Here is a 23,070-nt window from a genome sequence, read left to right as displayed (position 1 = left end):
AATGGTTGCTTTTGGCCCCGGTTTGCACACACCTTTACTTTTTCACCTTTGTAACTGCCGCCTTCTATTGGTACAAGTACCAAAATAACTCGGTCCTCCAAGGCTAAATGTAAATTCTTTGATTCTTATCTCTGCGTAAATAATGTCGCCCTCCATACAAGAGAAGTTGAATTTGTTCATATTGATAAGTATCATCTAGCTACAGCATTATGTTTTTATACTTACATAATGGACCACGATATTATGTCCATTTGCATGATTTCACCATGTGAAATGAATTCCTTAGGTAAGTAGTAGGGGAAAAGGGATAGGATGACTTCTTATCGATTTTGTTCTTAATGGAGAACACATTAAATTTTCTTGTACCAACCAAGTCTTTATGATCAAGGACTCTTTTCTATTTCTCTATTTCTAGCAGTAGCATTAAGGATGACTAGTGTACTGTAGTCATGAAAAAGAATATAATGGCGGGAAGTTTTTGGAAGGAGAAATAGGAAAAGAGAGAGAAAATGAATTGTTTTTCTGCTTCTCAGGCACTCGCTTTCAAATTTAAACCACATTCTATGCCACATATGCATTAGGTGTAAAATACATACATTTTGAATATAAATAAAGTGTCTAGTAGGTAACAGTCTCAATTAAAGTGTCTAAATGAAAATTTGTGACAACTGTTTGACTTCGCCTTGATTATAATAAGACATTGCAAGACGCTACACGACACTTAAATGGTTAACAATGAGTTAGCCAAACTAATGAATTTTTGCTAGTTAGTGGAGGATAAACCCAATTTCATCCGGCTTTTCAAGATTTTCAGCTTGACGCAATTGGAGAACAAAAACCAATTCATATATCAATACACCTGTTTTCGTTCTGAATAACTTAAAAAGGCGCTATTGCATGAGCAAAATTATGGATGATTAAAAATAGAAAAACAGTAACATTTTGAGCAAAAAAACATCACAAGAATATGAATCGACTTCCACCTCAGAAGCGAAGAGTACAATTCTGGGGACATTCGCCACTCCTAGTTTAGGTTACAAGCAGGAACACTAGCTGGTTCAAGCTCTCTATTAATCGGCATTCATACAAGTGAAAGCTCACCAGCAGCGATTGATCTCTTGACCAACTTTGCCCAAGATTCATTGGTTTCTGTAATAACCTTAAGAGCATAATCCTGACAGTGCAAGGTAAATAGATCATTAGCATGGTCGTGCAGAGCAAGGAAGAACAGTTATACAAAGACTAAACCTCTTTATCCGATAGGAGGAGACCTGGAGAAATGTCAGCTGGGTTACCAATTACCAATATAATTATTATACATATGCCATACTGAATCAAAAGCAATTGCAGGCTCTTGCAGCTATATATGAAACCAGTGTAGGAGAGGGTGGAGTCATCTTTATATACTCCACTGTTCCGCAATAAGTGAATTGCTGGAGTATTTTTTAGTGTTCAAAACAAGTGAATGGTTCACAATTCAAGGTAGATGTTGAATTTTTTTTTCAAATTTACCCTCCATTAAATGTGTATTGAGAGTAATGTATCGTCGTTATTAAGGTTTTGAAATTTGAAAAGGGTAAAAATGAAAAAACATGATAAATTTATGTTTTTGCTTTTTTTCCTTAACATGTGTGCCTCTAATAATTAACTTATTATGGAACGGAGGGAGTATAACACAAGAGGCATGCAAAACAAGCAATTACCAATTCTCTACACGTTACTATCACGTCTGTTTGAAAATTTTTGTTAGCTCTTTCTGAAAGGATAATGTTTCAATAACTAAGGGGAAGAGAAACAAGGATCTTCGAAGAAACCACATTTAACCAAAATCTTCTATGAAAGCAATTACCTTATTTGCTGGCTTGTTGCCAAGAGCAAACCTATTGGCAGGTTTCCCATCAGGTATCTTATAGTCTCTAAACCAGTCCCTGATTGCTGTGAGAGTGCCCTGAAAAATTCACAAAATTAATTTGGTCAGTATTGATAACTTAACAGGAAAGTAATAAGGAGCTTGTGTAATATAAAATCCACAGATTGATTCGATTTACCACTACAGCTAGCAGAAAAAGGACGACAATCGTAAGTTTGAATGGAAAAGACTTCGCTCAGATCAGTAGGCTAAGATGCTGTGACCAAAAGGCCAGAATTTCAACCACACCAACATCATGCTGTCTGTCGGCATTACTCAAAACACAGTTTCTCAAACAGGATTGCTTCTCTAGTACAGTTAGCATTCAAGAGCATTTACTTCCTTCTAAATAGCAAGAAAGCAAGGAACTTGATTCAGCAGGTTAAGGTGGACCATTAGTCTGTATGTAGAATCACCGCTATGCCATAGTACCACAATCAAGGACATTAAAAAATACATTACATGCAAACCGATATTAACAGTAAGAATCTAACTCAGTAGTGGATAGGATCCACCAAACATTTATAGTAGTAAACTACCAGTTTGGAATTTATCTCGACAACTTGTCAAACAGTGAGATTAGGGACAACGCTGTTAATTCAAACAGGAAGGTGACTATCACCAGTTAGAGGTATCATATAAGAGAAAAGTCACAAGTATCCCCTCAAACTATACCCGAAGTTTCTATGGTACGCCTAAACTTGTCACGGGTCCTATTACCTCCCTAAATTATTTTTTTTTGTATTTTTCTACTTCTTTTTGCTGATGTGGCTGCCAAGTAGCAGAATATTTTTGTGCTGAGTTGGCAGCCATGTCAGCACAAAAGGAGCATAAAAATATAGAAAAATAAGTTTAGGGGATAATAGGACCCCCGTAAAGTTTATGTGTGTCATGGCAATTTCGGGTATAGTTTAAGAGGGTACTTGTGCCTTTTCTCTATCATATAAAAAAATGAGACTAAAAAGAATACGGGAACATGCACTCCTTATACCAGTGATTTTGTCTCCATGAAGCAACTTATACCAATGTTGCTATTTGTTTGTAGGAAACAAAAGCAAGATTCACATATATATAGTATTTTGCATGCCTCTGCTCTCTCTTATTCAGTGGAACCAACAGTTGATAGGGAAGCCATATCCTATAACAGCCATTCCCACTCATTGGGATCTTCTTGTCAGCATTTATTGCCTCCCATTATCATCATAAATTAAATGTTTTTGTATAGCTTTGCATAGATAACCTTGAATACTGCTAACTTTCTTTAACATCTTCCATTCCAACAAAGTACGCAGCTAATTTAAAAAAATCAAGATCACTCATATAGTCTTCTTTCTGTTATTTCTATTGCTGTTCCTAGGCAATGATCACTGGTCAAGACTTCAAGCTCTAGAGCTGGTTCTTGTGAAAAATTAACCAGACTCTTCATTAAAAAAATGATAAACTAACCATAAAGACATTGCAAAACAAGTCTGAGGTAAATGAAATCGAAAAGGAGATTCCAAGACAACTATCTTTAACAGAAGAGGCATATCTGCACAACAAAGAAAGCGAGAGATAGAGCTAGAGAATAATGCATAAACGTGCTGCACCAGCATAAGCAGTGGAAGAGAAAGGAGAGTCCAAAAAAATAGCAATGCGGTTGCCCTTCAAACATACCGGGAAATGTTTCTCTACATCATCAACATCATTAACAAGTGATGCTCTTGGATCGTCTAGTGAAATAGCAACTATTTTCCAGTCAAGTTCTCCTTCATCAATCATTGCCAGAGCAGCTAAAGGTTTGACCTTCAGAACCTGGCCAATTTTGCCACGGTTTTCCCCAATCTCAACAACATCAACTGCAAATGAAAAAGAAAAACATAGAGAGCTTCAATCAGTTAAGACAATCTTTAACACCACAGTTTTTCTATTCTTTTTGTTTCGATAGATGGACCAGAAGAAAGTTGTTAACTATTTAGAATTATAGAACCATACCAGGGTCATTATCACCAAATGCCCCCTCAACTTCAGAGTTCGCGAAAGAAGGGTCTTCCCATGTTTGAGGAAGCAATCCATAGTTCCAGTTAATATTGTATCTGAGAGTTGCACAAGAAATGCATAAGGTCAAACCAGACAACTCCATGCAGCTATGATGACAAAATGTCAGTGATGTACATGTCTTATCAGTCTAAGATTGAGGAGTGGGTCCGTAGTTGCTAAACAAAAAACATATGTAACGTATTGACCCGCATAAAGCTGCAGTTAACTCATAAAGACAATTACATGCAAATGACAATGGGTCAAAATCCCACCCCAACTAAAAGTGGAATGGGTAGGAAACAAGAAGACAATTACGTCTGTGAATATAACATACTAAAAGAATGTTGAAAAGTGGCATCATAGGCTTACGGATAGTATCGAAGTTTCCCCTTCTTCGTGTCTTGTTTAATTGGAGTGTGTTGCTCATCTGTAGCAACTTCCATCTTTGCGCTTGATTCTTTGGGGATCTCAACAACAAAATTGAAAACGCCATCTCCCAAATGCAGTGGTATGTCATGCCAGGGGGATATCTGCACATTACAAAGACATGATTTTTGAAGAAGACATGATATAATAAGTTGTAACTACTGTACCTAGCATACCAAAAGATCTGTTCATTCGATAAGTAAACGCCAACAAAGATGAAATAGGTTCACATTGGATTAAGGGGGGGCATTTGGCCATGAATTTTCAAATTTCACAATAAAATATGGCCAAACGTCCACTAAAAGTCAAGAAATACAACAGTATAAAAATGCCGTCCCGCTCTATTAATCTTCACAGCTTCAATCAATTCCTTATTTTAAAGTGATTTCATCTCTGACTTCCCTTATCCGGGTCATCGTTAAACCACAAAATGTGGAGAAGTCTCTCTGAACAGATTTCATGTATAACAAGTCTCGCAATTATGCATTCCATCATCAATATATCAATCGATCAATTTGAATTGAGGCATAACAGAGAAAAGTATTTACCTTTCTGCCGGAATTATCGGTGAAAAACACGCGGTAATCTAGGGTTTCGGGCTGTCCTTCTTCTTTAGCCTGAACCTGGGGATTATAGATTGCACTGCAAGTGAAAATACGCCTCTTTTGCGCCGTTCCGTTTTTGAAGGAAAGAGTGAAACTATTGGGCCTTCGCAAGGGACCTTTCGATAGGAGCGAAGCGGTTAAAGTGTTGCTGGCTGATACCATGACTCGTGCCGCCGCCATTGCTGTTTTAGGTGGAGAGTGTTCACTAGTCCCGGAAGTGCAAGATGAAGTACAGTGAAATTAGTAGCTAGTGCTGCCGTTATCAGCCTATCACTGCCTAACTTCCAACCACATATATACAAATGGTATGGTCTCATTGTTCACCTTATGATAATTTATTATTAAAGTAATATATTCCCTCAATCCATTTTATGTGTCGTAATTTGATTTGACATGAAATTTAAAAAATAAATAATTTTACAAAATTATCCTCTTGAAGTGTATAATTTTTAGTTGTACTCCCTCCATTCCATTTTACTCATTTTAATTTGACATTGCACATTAATTAAAAAAAACAATTAATAACATAACTACTTTTACCATAGTACCCCTATTAAATGATTTTTACATTTTAGTTTGGACACAAAACAATTCATACTAAGGGTAAAAAGGAAAGAGAAATTGTCTTGTCTTGATTAATGAAAAATAACAAATAAAATGAGAAATCAAATTAAAAAATTTGGAATGAGTAAAATGAGAGAGAAGTACTTCCTTGTTAAGTGAAACCTAATAAGAATAAAATGAGAATGATGTCATTAAATAATTAAATAAGGAAAGATGATTTTTTCGAGATGGATCAAAAGAATGGACACACATAAAATAAGACGGACAGAGTGCTATCTTTGTTTCAAAATAGTTTGCACTTGCCACTCTTCTTAATAAATATATTTATTAAATTAATAACCTTATTAATTATCTTTTAAAATATAAATTGAGTATATACATTTTGTATAATCATTTAATGATAGATGTAATATTGAAAGAATCTATAAAATCCTCTTAATTTAATAAATAAGACAATTAAATTGAAATAAATATTACAATTAGTATTTACGTACTATTTCAAAATAAGTTTTCACTTTTAACAAATTAAGAAAAATAATTCTTTTTTACAATATTAATTATTTAATGCGAGATCATTTTCAAGAAGTAAGATTATAATACTATGAGTATAGTAAAGAACTTACATAAAATCACTAGTATTTCTTAAAACATGTAATGTTTAAAATGAATATGTAAAAGTAAACTGATGAAGTACTTTCCAATATACAAAATAAAGATAAAATTAATTTATTTATTACTTTACTCTTATACTCATTAATTCATTTTCAAAGTCTAAAATTAAAAAAAAATCCTAAAAAATATTTTTTTCGACTTTTATCTAAAATACTTATCCACAAGACATTAAACTTATTACCTCCAAAGGATTATATTATGAAATTAACCCTAACATGTGTGTCATGGATTTAATATCTTGAAGACACATTGAGTTGTGAATAAGGAAGTATTAAATAATAAAAATAAATGAAATGAAATATCAATAAGTATCATCATATTGAGTTATGAATAATGAAGTATTATTAATTATTAAATACTAATAAAAATAGAATAAATGAAATATCAGTAAGTTTGGTCGGACATCTAAATTATAAAAAATAGGTGGAAAGATAGAGTAAAAATTAGTTGAGTGGGACGGGCAGTCGTTTACGTGGATTTATCTTAGTGGATGATGTTCCTTGTTAAAAATTCAGCCCGGCAGCAGCCGTAGAGTAATTAATAAACAGAGAGACTGCAGCGTTTATTATTGTGCTTTGAATAATATCTACCTTCCCCAGTAAATGCAACAAATAAAAACTTCACAACAATTGAATGAACTTTTACTAACCTCATCACTTTGGATCCTGATTTTTTGAATTACCAGAAACTTCAGAACAATTGAATAAACTATTTACACTTGATCCAAAATTTTGAATTACCAAAAGTTCACAACAATCGAATGAACTATTAGCTCAACATTTCGATCCAAAATTTTTGAATTACAATTGCTCGACATTATTAATGGCTTCATCAGAAATCGAGATCGTTTCCGACTCAAATGATCAGCAGAATTCGGGTTTCCGAAACCCCAACGAACCAGCCATAATCGATGTGTACTCTGCTTCCGCTTACGGTGATTTTGACAAACTCCGAAAATTCATTGAAGTTGACGGCGTTTCCATTTACCAACCGGACGGTAACGGATATTACGCGCTTCAATGGGCTGCTCTCAACAATTTCGCTGATATTGTTCAATACATCATTGAGGTATTATTATTTGGCTTTATTTAAATGAGGATCGAGTTTTTTAATTGTTCATTTGGAGGTAAAATGTATGGTGTTTTCTAATTGGTGGCGTGTGTAGCACGGGGGAAATGTCCATGCGACGGACAATGCTGGACAGACTGCGTTGCATTGGGCAGCAGTGCGAGGCTCAATTGCAGCTGCCGATGTGTTGTTGCAGCATGGTGCGCGGGTTGAGGCTGCTGATGTTAATGGTTATCGGGTAATATAAAATAACTGCTACCGGTATTGTTATTGCTATTTTCAAATTCATCTGTATAAGTTGGTATTTGTAATGCAAGATGTAGTTAGTCTTTCTAGTTTCCTCACGGTTTAGACTTAGCTGGACCTAAGTGTCTTGCATTGGTTCCATGATGGAACTGATACCATTGTTAGGTTCTCTGTGTAACTTCCAGCACATCCTTAGTTCTACTTTTGTTTGCCTATATTTTTATTGACTTGTTATCCTGAGCTTTTGAGTGCTCATGGGATTAAGCAACTTCTTTAGATGACATGGTAAGACACTTCAATAGCAGTGCCATTAATTTACTGAACAATAAAGTTTCTAGTTGTTTTTCTTAATTAGTGAGTAGTCTTGTAGCTGAAAATCCATTGTTGAAACCCTATAAGAGAATTTGGTTCAACTTAGAACTAAAAAGACGATGGTTTTGTTTGTTTAATTAGTTTCAAAGTGTAAGTTTTTCAATGAAATAAAGGATCCATCACTTGTGGCTGTATCAGCAGGGTCACATGGGGAAGATGGATTATACAGACGTTTGCCTTAATTATTACTAAATTCTTCTTATCCAACTTTCCCAATCAGTTACGGCTACAGTCTTCTCGTTCTCCTGCTTCCTCTTGATCATTTGCCATCTTCTTCCATTTTCCCCAGACCTTGAGCTCATGCTAAATGTATTGCATAATTCAAATTTGGAGGTTGAAATCCCGACTTGTGAGCCTTATAGAAACTAATTTTCTTGGATAAGACTATTCTTGAAGGTTCTTTTTTCAGTTATATCAACTGTTGAAGTATGTGTACTTCCTTTACAGGCAGTTCATGTTGCAGCTCAGTATGGACAAACAGCTTTTGTAAATCACATTTTTGCAAAGTATCATGCTGACCTTAATGTACCAGATAATGATGGAAGGAGCCCTCTTCACTGGTATGATTAGCACCCCCAGCATTTATAGTACTCCCTCCCATCCAATTTATGTGATGTGGTTTGACTGGGCACCAAGTTTAATAAATATGGGAAGATTTTGCAATGTTCCGAAATTATTCTTGAATAAATGAATTTTTAAATAGAAGAGTACACTTTTGTGGACTTCTTGCCAAATATGGGTAAAATATTGATACTCTGGTTAAATATTTGTCAAATAAGGAAATGTGTAATTCTTTATGGAACCGACTAAAAAGGAAAGTGTGTCATACAAATTTGAACAAAGGGAGTTGGAGTTTTTCGGCTTTGAATTGAAAATCCATCATCTTCTCGATTCTCAAGTGAAAAATTTCTTATGACTCCTTGCTATATTTTCGTCCTGATTTCTGGATGTATTTGTGGTCTTTGTTGGTTTCGTGGCAAGTGCACTTGTAGCTTTAGTGGGATTGAAATTACCCATTTGTGTGTAGATATTTCTTCTTGCCTTGCCTGAGATCACTTTCTTAATCTTGAATACTGGATAAAAATATCAATTCCAAGATATCCTCCTCTTTCATTCTCAATTCTTTATTTAAGTCTTAAGTATCTCACTGCACAATAGTACAACAACAACAACATACCCAGTGTATTCCCACATAGTGGGATTTGGGGAGGGTAGAGCGTACGCAGACCATACCACTATCTCAGGTGAAGTAGAGAGACTGTTTTCGATAGACCCCCGGCTTAGGACTGATAACAGTATACCAAAGACAAGATAAGTGCATATAGACTAGTAGGTACGCAAAATAAACTAACAGTATAACAAACACAAAAGATAAGTTCATATAAACTAGTACGGTATGCAAAATAGCCACGCGATAATACTACAGCCACAACACCACGAACAAGAAACTCAAGACACAAAAGAACGGTCACCTACTATTACCGAAGCACTCCCACCCTCTAACTCTCTACCCTAATCCGCATCCTCCACAGCTTCCTATCAAGGGTCATGTCTTTCGTAAACTGTAACAGCTCTATATTATGCCTAATCACCTCCCTCCAATATTTCTTCGGTCTACCTCTACCCCGCCTAAAACCATCCATAGCCAGTGTCTCACACCTCCGCACTGGAGCATCAGAGCCCCTCCTCATCACGTGCCCGAACCAACGTAACCTTACTTCTCACATCTTGTCCTCCTCCGAGGCAACTCCCACTTCTCCCGAATAAACTCATTCCTCACTTTATCTTTCCTTGTATGTCCACACATTCATCGCAACATTCTCAGCTCCGCCACCTTCAACATTTGAATGTTGGAGTTCTTAACTGGTCAACATTCCGCTCCATACAACATAGCCGTCCGGACTACCACTCTGTAGAACTACCTTTAAGCTTTGGGGATACCTTCTTATCACATAGAACTCCCGAAGCGAGCCTCCATTTCAACCACCCTACCCCAATACGATGCGTGACATCCTCGTCAATCTCACCATTGCCCTGAATCATAGACCCCAGAAACTTGAAACTCTCCCTCTTCTGAATGCCTGAGAGTCCAGCTTCACAACCACTCCAGCCTCCTGCGATACATCACTGAACTTACACTCCAAGTACTCCGTCTTGGTTCTATTTAACCGAAATCCTTTAGACTCAAGCGTCTGTCTCCAAATCTCCAACTTATCATTAACTCCACCTCGAGTCTCATCCATCAGTACTACATCATTTGCAAATAACATACACCAAGGTACCCCCCTTGAATATGTCGCGTCAAAACATCCATCACCAAGACAAGTAAAAACGGGCTAAGAGTCGATCTCTGGTGCAACCCTATCAAAATTGGGAAGTGCTCCGAATCTCCACCTACCGTCCTCACACGAGTCTTCGCACCATCATACATATCCTGAATCGACCTAGTGTACGCCACGGGCACCCCTTTATTTTGGAACTCATTTTCAGCTGGCTTCGGGCAGTCTAGGTAAAGTTAAGTAAGTATGTGACATGATAATGAGAAATTTAAACGACATATATTTTGTATATGTTAAACCACAAGTCTAAGGAGAAAATCCTGTATCACTCTTAAGTAGAAGCTACACAGTCAGGGAAGCAAAAACGTGGAAGTTTTACATGTCCATGGGAGTTTCTCCAGCCTTGGTTACATGAAGAAATACTAAGACTATTAGATCATAACACAAAAGCAAACTTCATCCGCTTCATATATTCCACTATCACATATAATAAATTCCAGTCATTCAACATACAGTAGAAAGTACCAAATAATTCCAATGACTAAAAGGTCGTAAACACTATTATGTGCCTAAATTTGATAAGGAAGTCTCTTCCTCTTCCTTTCTGATTTCACAATTGCTCGAATAAAGGAGATGATAGGTTATTTGGTCAGAAGTTTGTTTCTTATAAAGAACACCCAAACTTCTTTAAAGATCCAATTTAAAAAACTAAAGACAGAAAACCGGGGAGAACTAAGAAGTATTGTCTTTTAGTTGTAGAGTGGAGAGTTCGATCATGAAAGTCCCAACTCAGTGGATTGGTATTGCACAAGTATTCGTGGTGTGTGACATTAGGACTCAACTATGACTTAGACATGTAAAGTTTAATCTCCGTGTTTCGAGTCTTAGCTATAGTTGGATTGGTAATTTTCTAAATTTCTTTGTGCTTCTTCCTAACTTCCTATTAGTGGTTTCATCTCAACAAAGCTAAACAAAGATTGAATAATTGTTTGACATTGTATAAGACTCTTAATTTTGATGTAGTTTTCAGTTTTCAAGCTTTACTGTGCCTTTCTATTCCAAGTATCTTAAATCTTTTAGTCCTGGTATTGCATGCAATTTGCGGCGTTCCGCATTCCCTAGACATTGAAAAATTTGTTTTATCTAGCACAGGAAGACAGAGATCTTACCTGGTGTTGGTTTGTGGAAATTAAACATGGATGTTTTACTGAGTTGGTCTTTGTGTTATTTCTTTATATTGTTTCTCATTTCTTAGCAGAAAATATCCATAATGTTTTGTTTTTCTTCCATAAGCATTTACCCTGATATTTCTACTAGGGCTGCATACAAGGGATTTGGTGATACAATTAGGTTACTTCTATTCAGAGATGCTTTCCAAGGGAGACAAGATAAAGATGGTATGTTTATATTAGATTTATGATTTTCTTAAATTCTCCTGGGTTAAACATTATGCTTTTGCAAGTTGGGAGGATTAGCCTGAACCAATCATAGGTATTAATTATGATAATTTGATGTAAAATGGAAATAATAGATGCAGTACTGAAGTTTGTATGGAAATAATAGAGACAAACATTAGGTGATTTTTTCCCATCTGTTCTAGTCTTGGTGGACAGATTTATCTGGTATCCGATGCTGGTGGGAGTTGGCAGGTGTCCTGTGGAATTAGTTGAGGTACGCTGTAAGATGGCCCGGACACCACGGTTATCAAAAAAAAAAAAGTTAGTATGTATTGTTCCATAGTGTTGCGCAGGGTCAATGTTATCCAACAGTTATAGCTGTGTCATTATCTTATAAAAAAATGCTTGTGTAAATATGAAACGTAAGTTGCAGTGTCTAATAATTTCTTCTCTTGTCCAAGTTCAATTATGGAAGGAGATTTGAAGCCTCTTATTAATAGTTCGTTTTCTGGTGCTTCTTTTAATAAAATGACGGTCTACATAAATTTTATACTTTGTTAAAGGAATGAGTTCATGTTTTGTTATTTTTGAGAAACTGCTGTTGAGTCGTTTAAAGCAAGGGTTTGAAATTTGGGTGCTGAATATCCCTCCTTTTGCTTGAAACTTCATAAATTATGGCCAGAAAGAAAGCAACGGCTTGAATTTCACTTGATCTGGGACAAAACCGTAAAGCATTAACATCTTGTGATTGTAGGGTCCTTGTTGCTATGACAGTCCTCTTACTTAGATATCAGATTCTGGATCCTTCCACCTTTAGTGAACTTTTGCATCATTTTTTCTTATGAGAGGGGAATCATTATATCATATTGGTCTTTAGACATTTAATGAGTCTTACGTATCAAAAAAAAAAAAAAAAGAACTTTTAATTAATGTCAACGCTAAAAAATGCGTAAATATCATAAGCGTGATATGATTGGACTCTGTAAAAAAGGGGCTAACTTTTTGTAATACATTGTTGCATTGCTGAATCATTTACTTACGTTTAAGGACATGCGCATATATGTTGTTCATTGAAGTCTTCCAACTTCAACTGACATCTAATAGGAAGATGTGTTAGGAAAGTAACACTGCAGGACTTTTTGTGAAGAATTGGATATTGAGTAGGTGGTTTGTAGCAAGCTGTTAAGGGTATATAATAAAAGGAGAATAAAGTCCAAAACTCCTTTTAGCAAGTCTCTTCCTGTTGATTTGTAGAAATTAATTGGGATTTTATATGTTTTTCTTGATTGAACCTTTGGAAGACCTAAAATGTGGTTTGATTTTATTTACTTTTGTTGTGGGATTGCTTATTATTCCTCCATCATCGTATGTATCCTATCTTTCCATTTTGCAGCATTCTGAGATTTTGGCATGGGCATATCTGAAAGTTTGGGACTACGTATCCATTGGCTTCTTGCATTGTTTAGTTACTCTTTTTTTCCTCGGGGGGTTCTGACCATGACTGATTTGAATAATGCTTTATCTGGAAGATGTCTTTGTTGATCTTACTTTTCAATTTTACTGATTGACCATCGTAATTGTTATCTACATACATCCAGACATCAAATTATTGTTTAGAATCACAAACATAGTTGTACAATGTTGATACTTACAAACATTTGTAGGTTGTACTCCTTTGCATTGGGCAGTGTTAAGAGGAAATGCAGAGGCTTGCACTTTACTTGTACATGCAGGCACAAAGGAGGAATTAACAGTCAAAGATAATGCTGGACTTACTCCTGCAGAGCTTGCATCTGATAAAGGTCATCGACAAATAGCAGTTATACTTGTAGGTAACTCTTTTTATTTAAGTTATCTATTGTTCGTAGTGTCAGTTTCTGAACAATTTGTAAGGTTTTCCACCTGAAAGTTCTAATTGGTTGCTTGTATCCAAATGCGATTGTGAATGAGATTATTTACATTATATAGTGCTATCTTAATCCCCAAAAGAGAAAAAACTTTCGTGAAGATCCAGTCATCTGATGTGCTGGGTTATGCAATTGTGTCTGTCCTTTTCCTTGTAACTAGTTCTTTTTTTGTTGTTGATGTGCAACGCCTCTACCATGAATTGGAATTGGTGGATTTGGATCCTTGCGAGAATCCACAATTTGCATGAATGCCTTGAATCGTCATGAATTTCAAGTCTCAAATAAATACCTTAGAGATGGTGAAGGTCTTTCTGATTGACTTCTAACCTGTCCTGCTATTTAATTGGATCTTTCTTCTTGAGCAAAATGCTCTGTACAAGTGGTTTTAATTCAATTTCATTATGAGAAGTCTGGATGTCTAATATTATGGTGCATTTCAGTTTATGATTCCAAATGGTAAAAAATCTCAAACTCTGGTGAAGTAATGCTTGTGAGCATGTTGCATGATAGTTATTTAGAACACATTTTTCTCCAGTTGTGTGACTTTCATCCCATGAGATTTTATTGTGACAAGGGGTAGTTAGCATGATGAAGCTCGTAAAACTTGCAGGGTAAGTTTTAGTTCAAAATATTCCTTGCACAAAAGAATGATTGCCGAGTGAAGCGTGAAATAAAATGTTGGATTATATTAGGATAAAGCCTTTTACTTTTTCTGCTTGCTGCAATGAAAGAGGAAACACATGCGGTGTTCTTGTAGCGCATGTCACTGTATTGGAAAAGGCAGTTCTGGCTGTTTGCTTTGAAATTTGACTTATTATACGTAGCTGCATCAAAGCCGGATGTTTGGCTTGGTTTCAGTTGGAACTTATGTAGTTCAGATGTTGAATGGTGGGTCCTCTAAAATGAATCTTAGGTTCTTGTTTTATCAATTGTAGAATTTGAAAAAATAAAGAGCTAGCAAATCTTAGTGCAGATAAGGTGATTTGTTGTTTTTATTACTTTCTATTGCTTTTTATAATTGAATATTCATAGGCTGCATTATCAGTTTTCATTAGAGTCTCAACCACCAGTCAACTACTACAACGAACCCAAGTAGATGAAAGATGTCAAAGAAGAAAAGGTTAGTTAACATTCAAGGTCTTATATAGAAGGCTTGCACTGCATGAAATAAGGAAAGTTTCCTATTGTTGGAATTCCTTATTTATGACATAATTTTAAAGAATATTCTAATAAAATGAGTCGGTGGTGAAGATTTTGTTAGGTCGTCCTACTGTTTTTCTGAAAACTGCTTTCTCAGCCCTCAGGTGCTGTCCAATCTATTTTTAATAGAATTTCAAATCTTTCTCACCCAAACAAACTCAAAGATGGGGAAGATTTAGCAGTTAAGATAAATTAAGTCATCTGTCGTGTTGCAATTCTCAAGTACCATCCCAATCCTTTTCTCTATCGTTAAGCAGTTTTATTTCTCATTTTGTTGCAGTGTCTTGAGATAGAAAGTATTTTGTCTGAATGAAAGTTTGAAATTTAATTTGGTGCAGTCTAATGCCCAACGGTCACAGAGAAAGCAGTGGAAAGACAAGGTTTGCCCTGCTATAATGGGACGTAAAGGTTATGCTCCAATTCTATTCGCAGTTGTTGTTGTCAACATCATTCTCTTCATCATTTCAGTCCTCTTTGGTGGGTGATAGTATTTCTAGTGCCATATTTTTTATTCTTTTAGTTGGAGGCAGCACTTGCTAATTGTTACTGGATCTTGTTTTGCTAGCTCCTGGTCTTACAAAAGTTACTGCCGTTGTCGCACTTTGGGGTTGGACTGGTGTTTCCCTGGCAGTTGCTGCACTCCTAATGTTAGCTCGTTGCAGTAGGTAACTTTTTCCTGTTTAATTACTCGAGTCATTGAGGCAGAAAACCCCTTTTAATTTACTATGTATATTGTGTTAAACCCCATATTGTATTTAAGTCAATGGGAATTGTTGTGGGTTTTATTTTATTTTAGCAAATAATCAAGGTAATCAATCAAGAGTGTGGTAGTGCCCAAGGAGTTCCCAGTTCAGAGTAGGAGGCACAGAAACTTTCAGGCAAATGTTGCTTATAATCTGTTATTTGCCTTGCCTAATTCTACAAATTTTAAAGTATTATGCATAAATTTTATGTATGTACTAGAAGAGATTCACAGAACTCTGGAATGCCGGCACCAGTCACAGTCATAGAACTGCAATCAACTGACATGTTCCCTGACATATAAAAGTTAACCTGTGTGATTCTGTGATCCGTAAAAAGCATAAATTTATGATAGGGGGAAATTATATCCTTCCAAACTGTATTTTGATGAAGTAGAAGAACTGATAATTTGAAGCAAAAGAATCATTTGTTCTTAAAAGAAGCTTCATCTTTCTTTCACCATAATCATTGATGAACCATTTACTCAATCAGTCTTCTTTCCTTTCCTTTATATCATTATGGTCTCTAGACATTGGTTATAGAATTTTTGAAGTTTTTCCTGTACAATGTTGGATATAAATGAATGGGCTTGTTTTTGTGGCAATATCATAATTTTGGCCCTGAAAGCTGTACTTAAATATTTTTTTCATACATTTTTCTTTTTGGGAAATATATGCCTGAACTTAGCTTTCCATTCCTCATTATAGAGCTAAAGATGATTGTTTCATTTTGTTTGCAGTAAAGATCCAGGTTACATCAAGACCAAGGTTGCTGGTCAACCTGATGCTCAGGTACGACTCTCATTTTGGATTTAGTAACAGCGATTTTAATGTCTTATAATTTACTTAATGATATTAGCTAATTCTTCCAGGATCCACTATTGAATATTGATCTGAACAATACTTCCAGTTGGACAGGGAACTGGTCTCAGCTTTGCCCTACCTGCAAGGTTTCTCAGAAAAACTAGTCTTTTATCTACAAGATATATTCTATGATGATGTGTTTGAATTGTCATGTTTACTGTTGAACACTTATTATGCAAGATTATACGACCTGTTCGGTCAAAACACTGTCCTACTTGCAACCGCTGTGTTGAACAATTCGATCATCATTGTCCGTGGATCTCAAATTGTGTGGGGAAGGTATGACTATCTAAACTCTACTAAAGGAACGTATGAAGTGTACAAAAATCTGCCAGCTGTTGATTTTGTCTAATTCTTTTTACCTGTATGCCTGGTTATTCCTCTTGTTTTGTCCTCTGGGAGACCTGTCTGGTTAGATGCGATAAAAATGAGTGTTAGTATTTTTTATTTTTTTTCCTTTATACTCCTGTCGACTCCTATGTTACCTCACATCTTCTGTAAACTATGATAATACTACTGAAGAGTTTCTTGGGCAATGTCATTAATATTGTTGATGCAGCTCGCCTTATATGAATATTTATTCCTGTAACTATGGATGACAGGACTTACATAATCAACACTTCCCTTCTGAGATTTGTCTGGCATCAATCTCATTTCGTGTTCCTTTTCTTTCTTTTTGCTATCTTTTGTCAGTTTGTTGATTTCATCACTAAATGCAGGTTATGAGCACTTCTTGCATATTCCAAGTTGTAGGAGTTTTGAAAGTATTTTTCTTAATTCCCGTGCTTTTTGACCATTAATTCATTGTCATATTTGCTGAACCTTGCAGAGGAATAAGCGAGACTTCTTCATTTTCCTTTGTTTGGGTTCGTTGACATCTATAGTTGGTGCTGCAGTTGCTTTTCAAAGTATGTTAAAAGCATTTTATCTTTAGTATTAATCGTCTTAAGAATGATACTGGCAGCTTAAAAATGGCACTGGGTTGTTTAAGACAGAACCTTTTACCTCTTGTAGGAATTTGGACATCAGTACCATTGTTGGCAGCCGATGAATCATGGTTACATCATGTTATCTCTGCATATCCTGCTGTAATCGCTTTTCTGTTAATGGATGGGGTTATTCTAATTGCTTCTCTAACTCTGTGCATAGTGCAGATATCCCAGGTATAGATGTCCTGTTCTGATTCACTTTTGACGCAGTCCTCTGCCTCCCCCTAAATCTGATTGAATAAAGCCTTGAAAGGGAATGAAACTCCCAAACTAGTTAGCATAAATGAACCAAATCCCGTATATATTGACAGTATACTTGCTTCTGAAAGTAATATTTTAACTTCATGAAACCAAAGTCGGTGATAGCACTCAAGACTTCCCAATGAGCTTAAGCAAGCTGCCTCGTCTTCTAGTGTTTGTAATAGTGAATTGAAGCTATGCTCAATTAGACCATTTATTGTTTAAACAGTTCTTGACATACTGAGACAGTTTACAATGTTTTTGATGCACTGGTTCTGGATATGGAATCTGTTGGCAGTCCTTGTTCTTTATGCAGTCTAACTTGACTGACGTTTTCATCTCTTGTGAGAGCTTTTTAAGAGAAAAAGGGTGGCTAGGGTTTAATATATTGGCTACTCTTAATGAGGGACTTATAGTTTTCTAGTGTTTTAAGAGGTGGTGTATGTCATTTGGGCATCAGTATCGTAGTTGGGGACTTGATGCAGTGGAACTACCCTTTTATCAAAATTGCTTATATGTTGTGATAAATGAATGGAGAATTGACACAGCGAACCTTTTCCTTCCATGCAGATAGCTCGGAATATCACAACGAATGAGATGGCAAATGCTGTGAGATATGGGTATCTTCGTGGTCCAGATGGGAGATTCAGAAATCCCTATAACCATGGATGTCGAAAGAATTGCTCTGATTTCCTTATCCATGGTTACACAAATGATGATGAGATTGCATGGCCACCATTGCAACACGTTGCAAGATAGCACATTTACAATCCCTTCTTGCTAAAGGATGCGTATATATTATTACCAGACAGACGCCTCCAGTTGACCTCTTCAGTATTTGTGAAAGGATCCTAGGGGCTTTGGCTTATTTTTAGTCTTCCCCAATTTACCAAAATATTCTAGGGGCTCTGGTTTATTTACATTGTAAAAAGAAACATCATCCCACAAAATTATAGGGAAAAAAAATTCGTAACTGTTGCTGCATTGAAATTGATACTTTTCTTTGTACATCTTCATGTAACAAATATTCCAGTGATGAGAAGACTTTCGACAATTAATGGGGGGAGTTTAAGGCGAATGAGTTTAGTGTATTATTAAGTAGAGATATCATTTACTGATGATTTATAGTGACCGTGTAAGGTCAAATCTGGGTTTCCATTTGATGAAACTTTTTTATAGGAAGAGCAAAGTCGATCCATCTTTAGCTCTTTCTGAATAAAATTTTGACACTTTATAAACAAGAACCTATCTTCTGCCAAACTAAAATTACTAAACTAGATCCCCAAATCTTTACATTACAGTAATTTTCCATAAACTCGGACCACATGCCCACAACATTAGATCTAATTTGCTTCCAACAAATCTCTATCAGTTCCAAGAAAGGCATAAAAAACGAAAACCAGCCCCCCGTACTTCAGTAATGCAACATTTCTTCATTATTTTCAATTTTGACAGGTAAAAGCTCAAAGAATACAACATAAAATTTCAACTTGGACTAGTATTAGTATGAGATGTCCAAGTGAAAATAAACATGCAAAAAAAGGGGATCACAAGACCTTATTTCACAGCTCATAGAACTGTCAAAAAAATCAACGTTGTTGGATACCGCTAGGCCATGTCTGGTTCTTAACTGGTTTCAGAATTTCTGTGATCTCTGATAATGCTTCTTCATCCATCCCAACCGTTGCTAGTTCTAGGGCAGCTGCTATATTCTCCTCCACCTTCAAACAAAAGATATATCATGACACAAGCCAATATAGATTTCTCAAATATTTTCCATGACAAAGTGTGATCTCCACAACAGTTAAAGAAGATGGTGAACACAAACAATCTGAGTGGACAGACAAGAGGACACACATAAATCCATCTGAAATGGATGCTTGGGCTAGGCACTCAGATAAACATTGTTGGACATTTGTTGCAAAATGTATGTTCCTCAAGACTGCAGTTTTTATTCTTTTGTCCCTATTCACTTACACAATCTCATTGTCCTGTTCAATGGGTCACGATTTTCTACCTAATCCTACTATTTTGTCCAATTTGTAGTCTGTATAAGAAAGCAAATCCATTTTTAATCTGTCAATGAAATAACCGTTGTGTTTCGTGTTTCCTACTCTTTTTTCTTTCAGCAACATAGTGAAGCCAGCCAATCCCTTTTATGACACAAATGTAAAATATAATATCATTACCTAAAAAAGAAGAAACACAAGTTCAAAAGATGACACAGGATTCATAAATGAAGAAGTAGATGCAGAGAATCAAGATCGATGAAAAAAGATAACCTCTTTAACTGACTTCATCCCCACTAGTATGGTAGAAATATCAGTATTTGTTAAGCTGTACTGCAAGGCTAATTTTGAGATATTCTTTCCCCTTTCTTTGCAATGATCGACAGCAGCTCGGCAGGCAGCCTGGTGATGCAAAATATGCAGACATATGAGTGGATAAGAAAATTAAGAAAAAGGTCAGTCTTATTTTGGGAGAAGTTCAGGAAGAAGCATTAAGAGCGGAGAGAAGAACAACTTTAAGTGAGTGGATATGAGCAAGTACAAGTTCAAAATAAATCATCTAATACCACAAGTTAGAAGCCGTCCATGGATTTAAACGTCAATAGCTCGATCTCAGTGAAATCTTCTGTATGTTCTAATTTCAATATCTTAAAGGAGTTAAATTTTTTGTCCGAGTACAAAAACCAAAAACTTAATGTTCATCTAATGGTAATCAGATGGGAAGAAATGAATCAATTGCTGAGGTAGGACAATATAACGAATCTAAAGCAGGGCACTTCTAGCAAGTAATCGACACTCTTATAGGATAGTATTAATAAAGTAGAAAATGAACTATCGACCTTAAGTTCAGAAGAAGCAGGGTGCCACTCCGGACCTCCAGCCTCAGTAAGAAGACCCATTGAAAGAGGAGAAGCACTGATCACTCCCACACCCTTGCTCTTCAGGTATGGCAACAGATCCTCCAAAGTTGAATCGTTGATACTGTAGTGACAATATGACAGGATTACATCAACTGTGCCTGGAGGGACGCGATCAAGCACATAAGTGAATATCCCCAAAGGAAGGCCGGTTATACCAATGAAACGGATCTTTCCAGCTTGCTTCAGTTTTAGAAGGGCGGGAAGCGTCTCATTCACAATCTGTTGGAGACAAAATATCATCCACTAAAAGCCCCTTGCTAAAACTACATACTTCCACAAACAAAAACCGAGAGGAAGTGGGAGAGGGAGGAGAGAGGGCTGTAAATCTTACTTTCAAAACAAAGACTACCTCTAGGATTATGTCACAAAGAAAGATAGAATTTTGAAAACCAGACATATCAAACACAGAGAACATATCACATAGTTTGAAGTGTAATCAATATGATTGAGTAAGGAATCATAAGAGTTTTACAAGGTTGACAAAATCACTTAGCCAAACCTATGAGAAAGTCCCTTCAATATGATACAATTCAAAGCATGAGGAAATGTTACGTGTTTGGAAACAATATAAAAGTCTTATAAATCACGATGTTTTCCTATTATACATATTGAAAACTACTTAGAAAAATCTTGCTGAAAATGCCTCTTGGAATATCAGAGAGAAGAATCAAACTTAAACGATTAATAAAGCACCTGATCGAGGGACCCAAATTCAATATCATGACAATGAAAGATATCAACATAATCAAGCTGCAGCCTCTCCAAGCTCTCATCAATGCTTTTAGTGACTCTCTCAGCACAGAAATCAAATCCCTCTTTGTACCTCCCACATTTCGTAGACACAATGTACTGATCTCTAGGCGCTCCAAGAGCCTTCAACGCTCTCCCTAATACCTTTTCCGATAAAGTTCCTCCATAAAACCTGAAAGCCAGCAATAATTTCAGTAGTCTCACCTATCATTTATCGAATTTAACAGCAAAAAACCGGATCCAAAGTTTCAAATTACTTATGCAGATTCCCGGTCTTTCACAAAATTCAAATTACAGAGGTTGATACAAATTCAAATCAACGCTAGATGCAGATATAATTCAAATATATCCTTTTTAAAAACAAAATTCAACTATATATGTGCGTATTTCTTTTTTCTTTTTTTTTTTTTTTAAAAAAACAAAGTTCTAAATACAAATATGTAATGAATATGATGATGCATCTGCTGGGTAATAATATAATAGGAGAAAAGATACAGATTGAGTACGGGGAAGTGTCGAAGAAATTGACGCCTCGTCGAAAGGCTTCCCGGACGGCGGCGATGGCGTCTTGTTCGGAGACATCACCGAAAACCTTGCCGAGTGGAGAAGCGCCGAAACCGACGGAGCTGAGTTTAAGTCCAGTATTGCCAAGTGGTCGGAGCTGCAATGTCTGAGCTGCTGCTGCCGCCATTGATGGAAATGTTAGGGTTTTTGAAATCTGAAGATTGTCTTCTGCTTCGTTGAGAAGATGACAATTGTGAGTGGATGAGAGACGTTACTGATTCCAAAAAATTCGTGCTGCCTTACTCAGAAATTAAACGACTCATTTCCTAAAAATACGTTATTGGAAAAATAACATAAAACATATTCCTTAATTTGTTATATTCACACAAATTTTTATTTTTACAAAATAATTATAAAAAATTTAATTAATTATTAGTGAAACTAATAAAAATAAAAGTGAAATTATATTTTTAAATAGTTATCAAATAAAAAAATGTGACACATTCTTTATAGGATGGACAAAAAAGAAATGAGACATTCTTTATAGTACGGACAAAAAAAAATAATGACACATAAAATGAAACAGAATACGTACGTTACTTTGGAATGATTGGAAAAATAAGATAAACATAAACCTTAATTTGTTATATTTATATAATTTTTTATTCTTATGAAGTAATTATAAAATTTTTTAATTAATTAATAGTCTTCATTGGGCTGTATTGAGAGTTACCTATGTATCTCGACATATTCAAAATCGAAGAAAATTTAAAGAGAGTTAATTATGTATCTTTATAAAAGAAAAAAAATTATCTTAGTTGAATATATCGAAAACTAATTATCTATATTGATAAATTTAAAATTAAAATTTTCAATAATTATGTAAAATATTAACTTTTTTTTTATAATTAAATTTTAAATTGTTAAAATTTATGTTGTTTGCACTTAATTTTCATCTTGTTAAATCAGTGCTTTTTCATTTTTCTCCTTCAAAGCTTTAGGCAGAGAACAAGAAAAGAATCACAAGGCAAGGCAAGAAAAGTGACGCCTTAAAAGGTAAAAAGTTTTCTAAAAGTGTTGTTTTATGAATCAAAAGTTTTGCTAGAAACATTAATTATGTACACTAAAATTAGGCTATACTTAACAATATTTTGTCCTCAATTATCTTTAAAGTTAACTTTAAAGGAAAAACATTAAAGAACGCGAATTTAAAGGCAAAAATTAAAAATTACCTTAAAATAAGAATTGTTGGTAAAAAAATTCAGATTGAAACTTATCGAGAAGGAATATTTGTTGTGGGCCGTTAATGGGCCGGGCCGATTAGAATTATATAGCTTGTTTAGTTAGAAGCAGTTGGTCAAGTTTTTAAAACTGCTTCTAAGTATATTTT

The 23,070-nt window shown here is 35.5% G+C and overlaps 4 protein-coding genes across 6 annotated transcripts in view; 2 read left to right on the top strand and 2 right to left on the bottom strand.

Moving 5' to 3' along the window:
* Window positions 1–179, top strand: part of LOC107840124 (probable sphingolipid transporter spinster homolog 2) — a 17,418-nt gene extending 17,239 nt beyond the window's left edge. For both annotated transcript variants that reach the window (XR_007043713.1, XR_007043714.1), the window contains one exon: window positions 5–179. The gene's annotated coding sequence lies outside the window, so the exon portion shown is untranslated. The remainder of the gene's footprint in view (window positions 1–4) is intronic.
* Window positions 180–824: 645 nt separating this feature from the next.
* LOC107840122 (soluble inorganic pyrophosphatase 6, chloroplastic) lies at window positions 825–5,286 on the bottom strand. Its single transcript, XM_016683859.2, has 6 exons — window positions 4,903–5,286; window positions 4,298–4,458; window positions 3,884–3,984; window positions 3,566–3,747; window positions 1,850–1,948; window positions 825–1,174 (listed from the first exon to the last, which is right to left on the bottom strand). The coding sequence occupies exons 1-6, from the start codon at window positions 5,137–5,139 to the stop codon at window positions 1,082–1,084; spliced, it is 873 nt and encodes a 290-aa protein (XP_016539345.2). The 5' UTR covers window positions 5,140–5,286; the 3' UTR covers window positions 825–1,081.
* A 1,460-nt stretch (window positions 5,287–6,746) lies between these two features.
* Window positions 6,747–18,575, top strand: LOC107840120 (probable protein S-acyltransferase 23). 2 transcript variants are annotated; one of them, XM_016683856.2, is made up of 13 exons: window positions 6,748–7,263; window positions 7,361–7,501; window positions 8,329–8,441; window positions 11,478–11,557; window positions 13,222–13,385; window positions 15,003–15,141; window positions 15,230–15,329; window positions 16,145–16,196; window positions 16,277–16,354; window positions 16,449–16,547; window positions 17,098–17,176; window positions 17,283–17,431; window positions 18,068–18,575. In XM_016683856.2, exons 1-13 carry the CDS (start codon window positions 7,018–7,020, stop codon window positions 18,254–18,256), a joined length of 1,629 nt encoding a protein of 542 aa, XP_016539342.1. In that variant the 5' UTR covers window positions 6,748–7,017; the 3' UTR covers window positions 18,257–18,575. The 2 variants fall into 2 exon arrangements, with proteins under 2 accessions (XP_016539343.1, XP_016539342.1); XM_016683857.2 differs by lacking the exons at window positions 17,098–17,176; window positions 17,283–17,431 and having other exon boundaries at window positions 6,747–7,263.
* Window positions 18,576–18,910: 335 nt separating this feature from the next.
* LOC107840121 (L-galactose dehydrogenase) lies at window positions 18,911–22,025 on the bottom strand. Its single transcript, XM_016683858.2, has 5 exons — window positions 21,683–22,025; window positions 21,120–21,348; window positions 20,346–20,645; window positions 19,780–19,908; window positions 18,911–19,218 (listed from the first exon to the last, which is right to left on the bottom strand). Exons 1-5 carry the CDS (start codon window positions 21,865–21,867, stop codon window positions 19,087–19,089), a joined length of 975 nt encoding a protein of 324 aa, XP_016539344.1. The 5' UTR covers window positions 21,868–22,025; the 3' UTR covers window positions 18,911–19,086.
* Between the last annotated feature and the right edge of the window lie 1,045 nt (window positions 22,026–23,070).

This window comes from Capsicum annuum, chromosome 8, assembly GCF_002878395.1.
Source record: "Capsicum annuum cultivar UCD-10X-F1 chromosome 8, UCD10Xv1.1, whole genome shotgun sequence".
NCBI lineage: Eukaryota > Viridiplantae > Streptophyta > Magnoliopsida > Solanales > Solanaceae > Capsicum > Capsicum annuum.
Note: the sequence above shows the minus strand (reverse complement) of the source record. Positions and strands in the feature narration are given on the sequence as shown.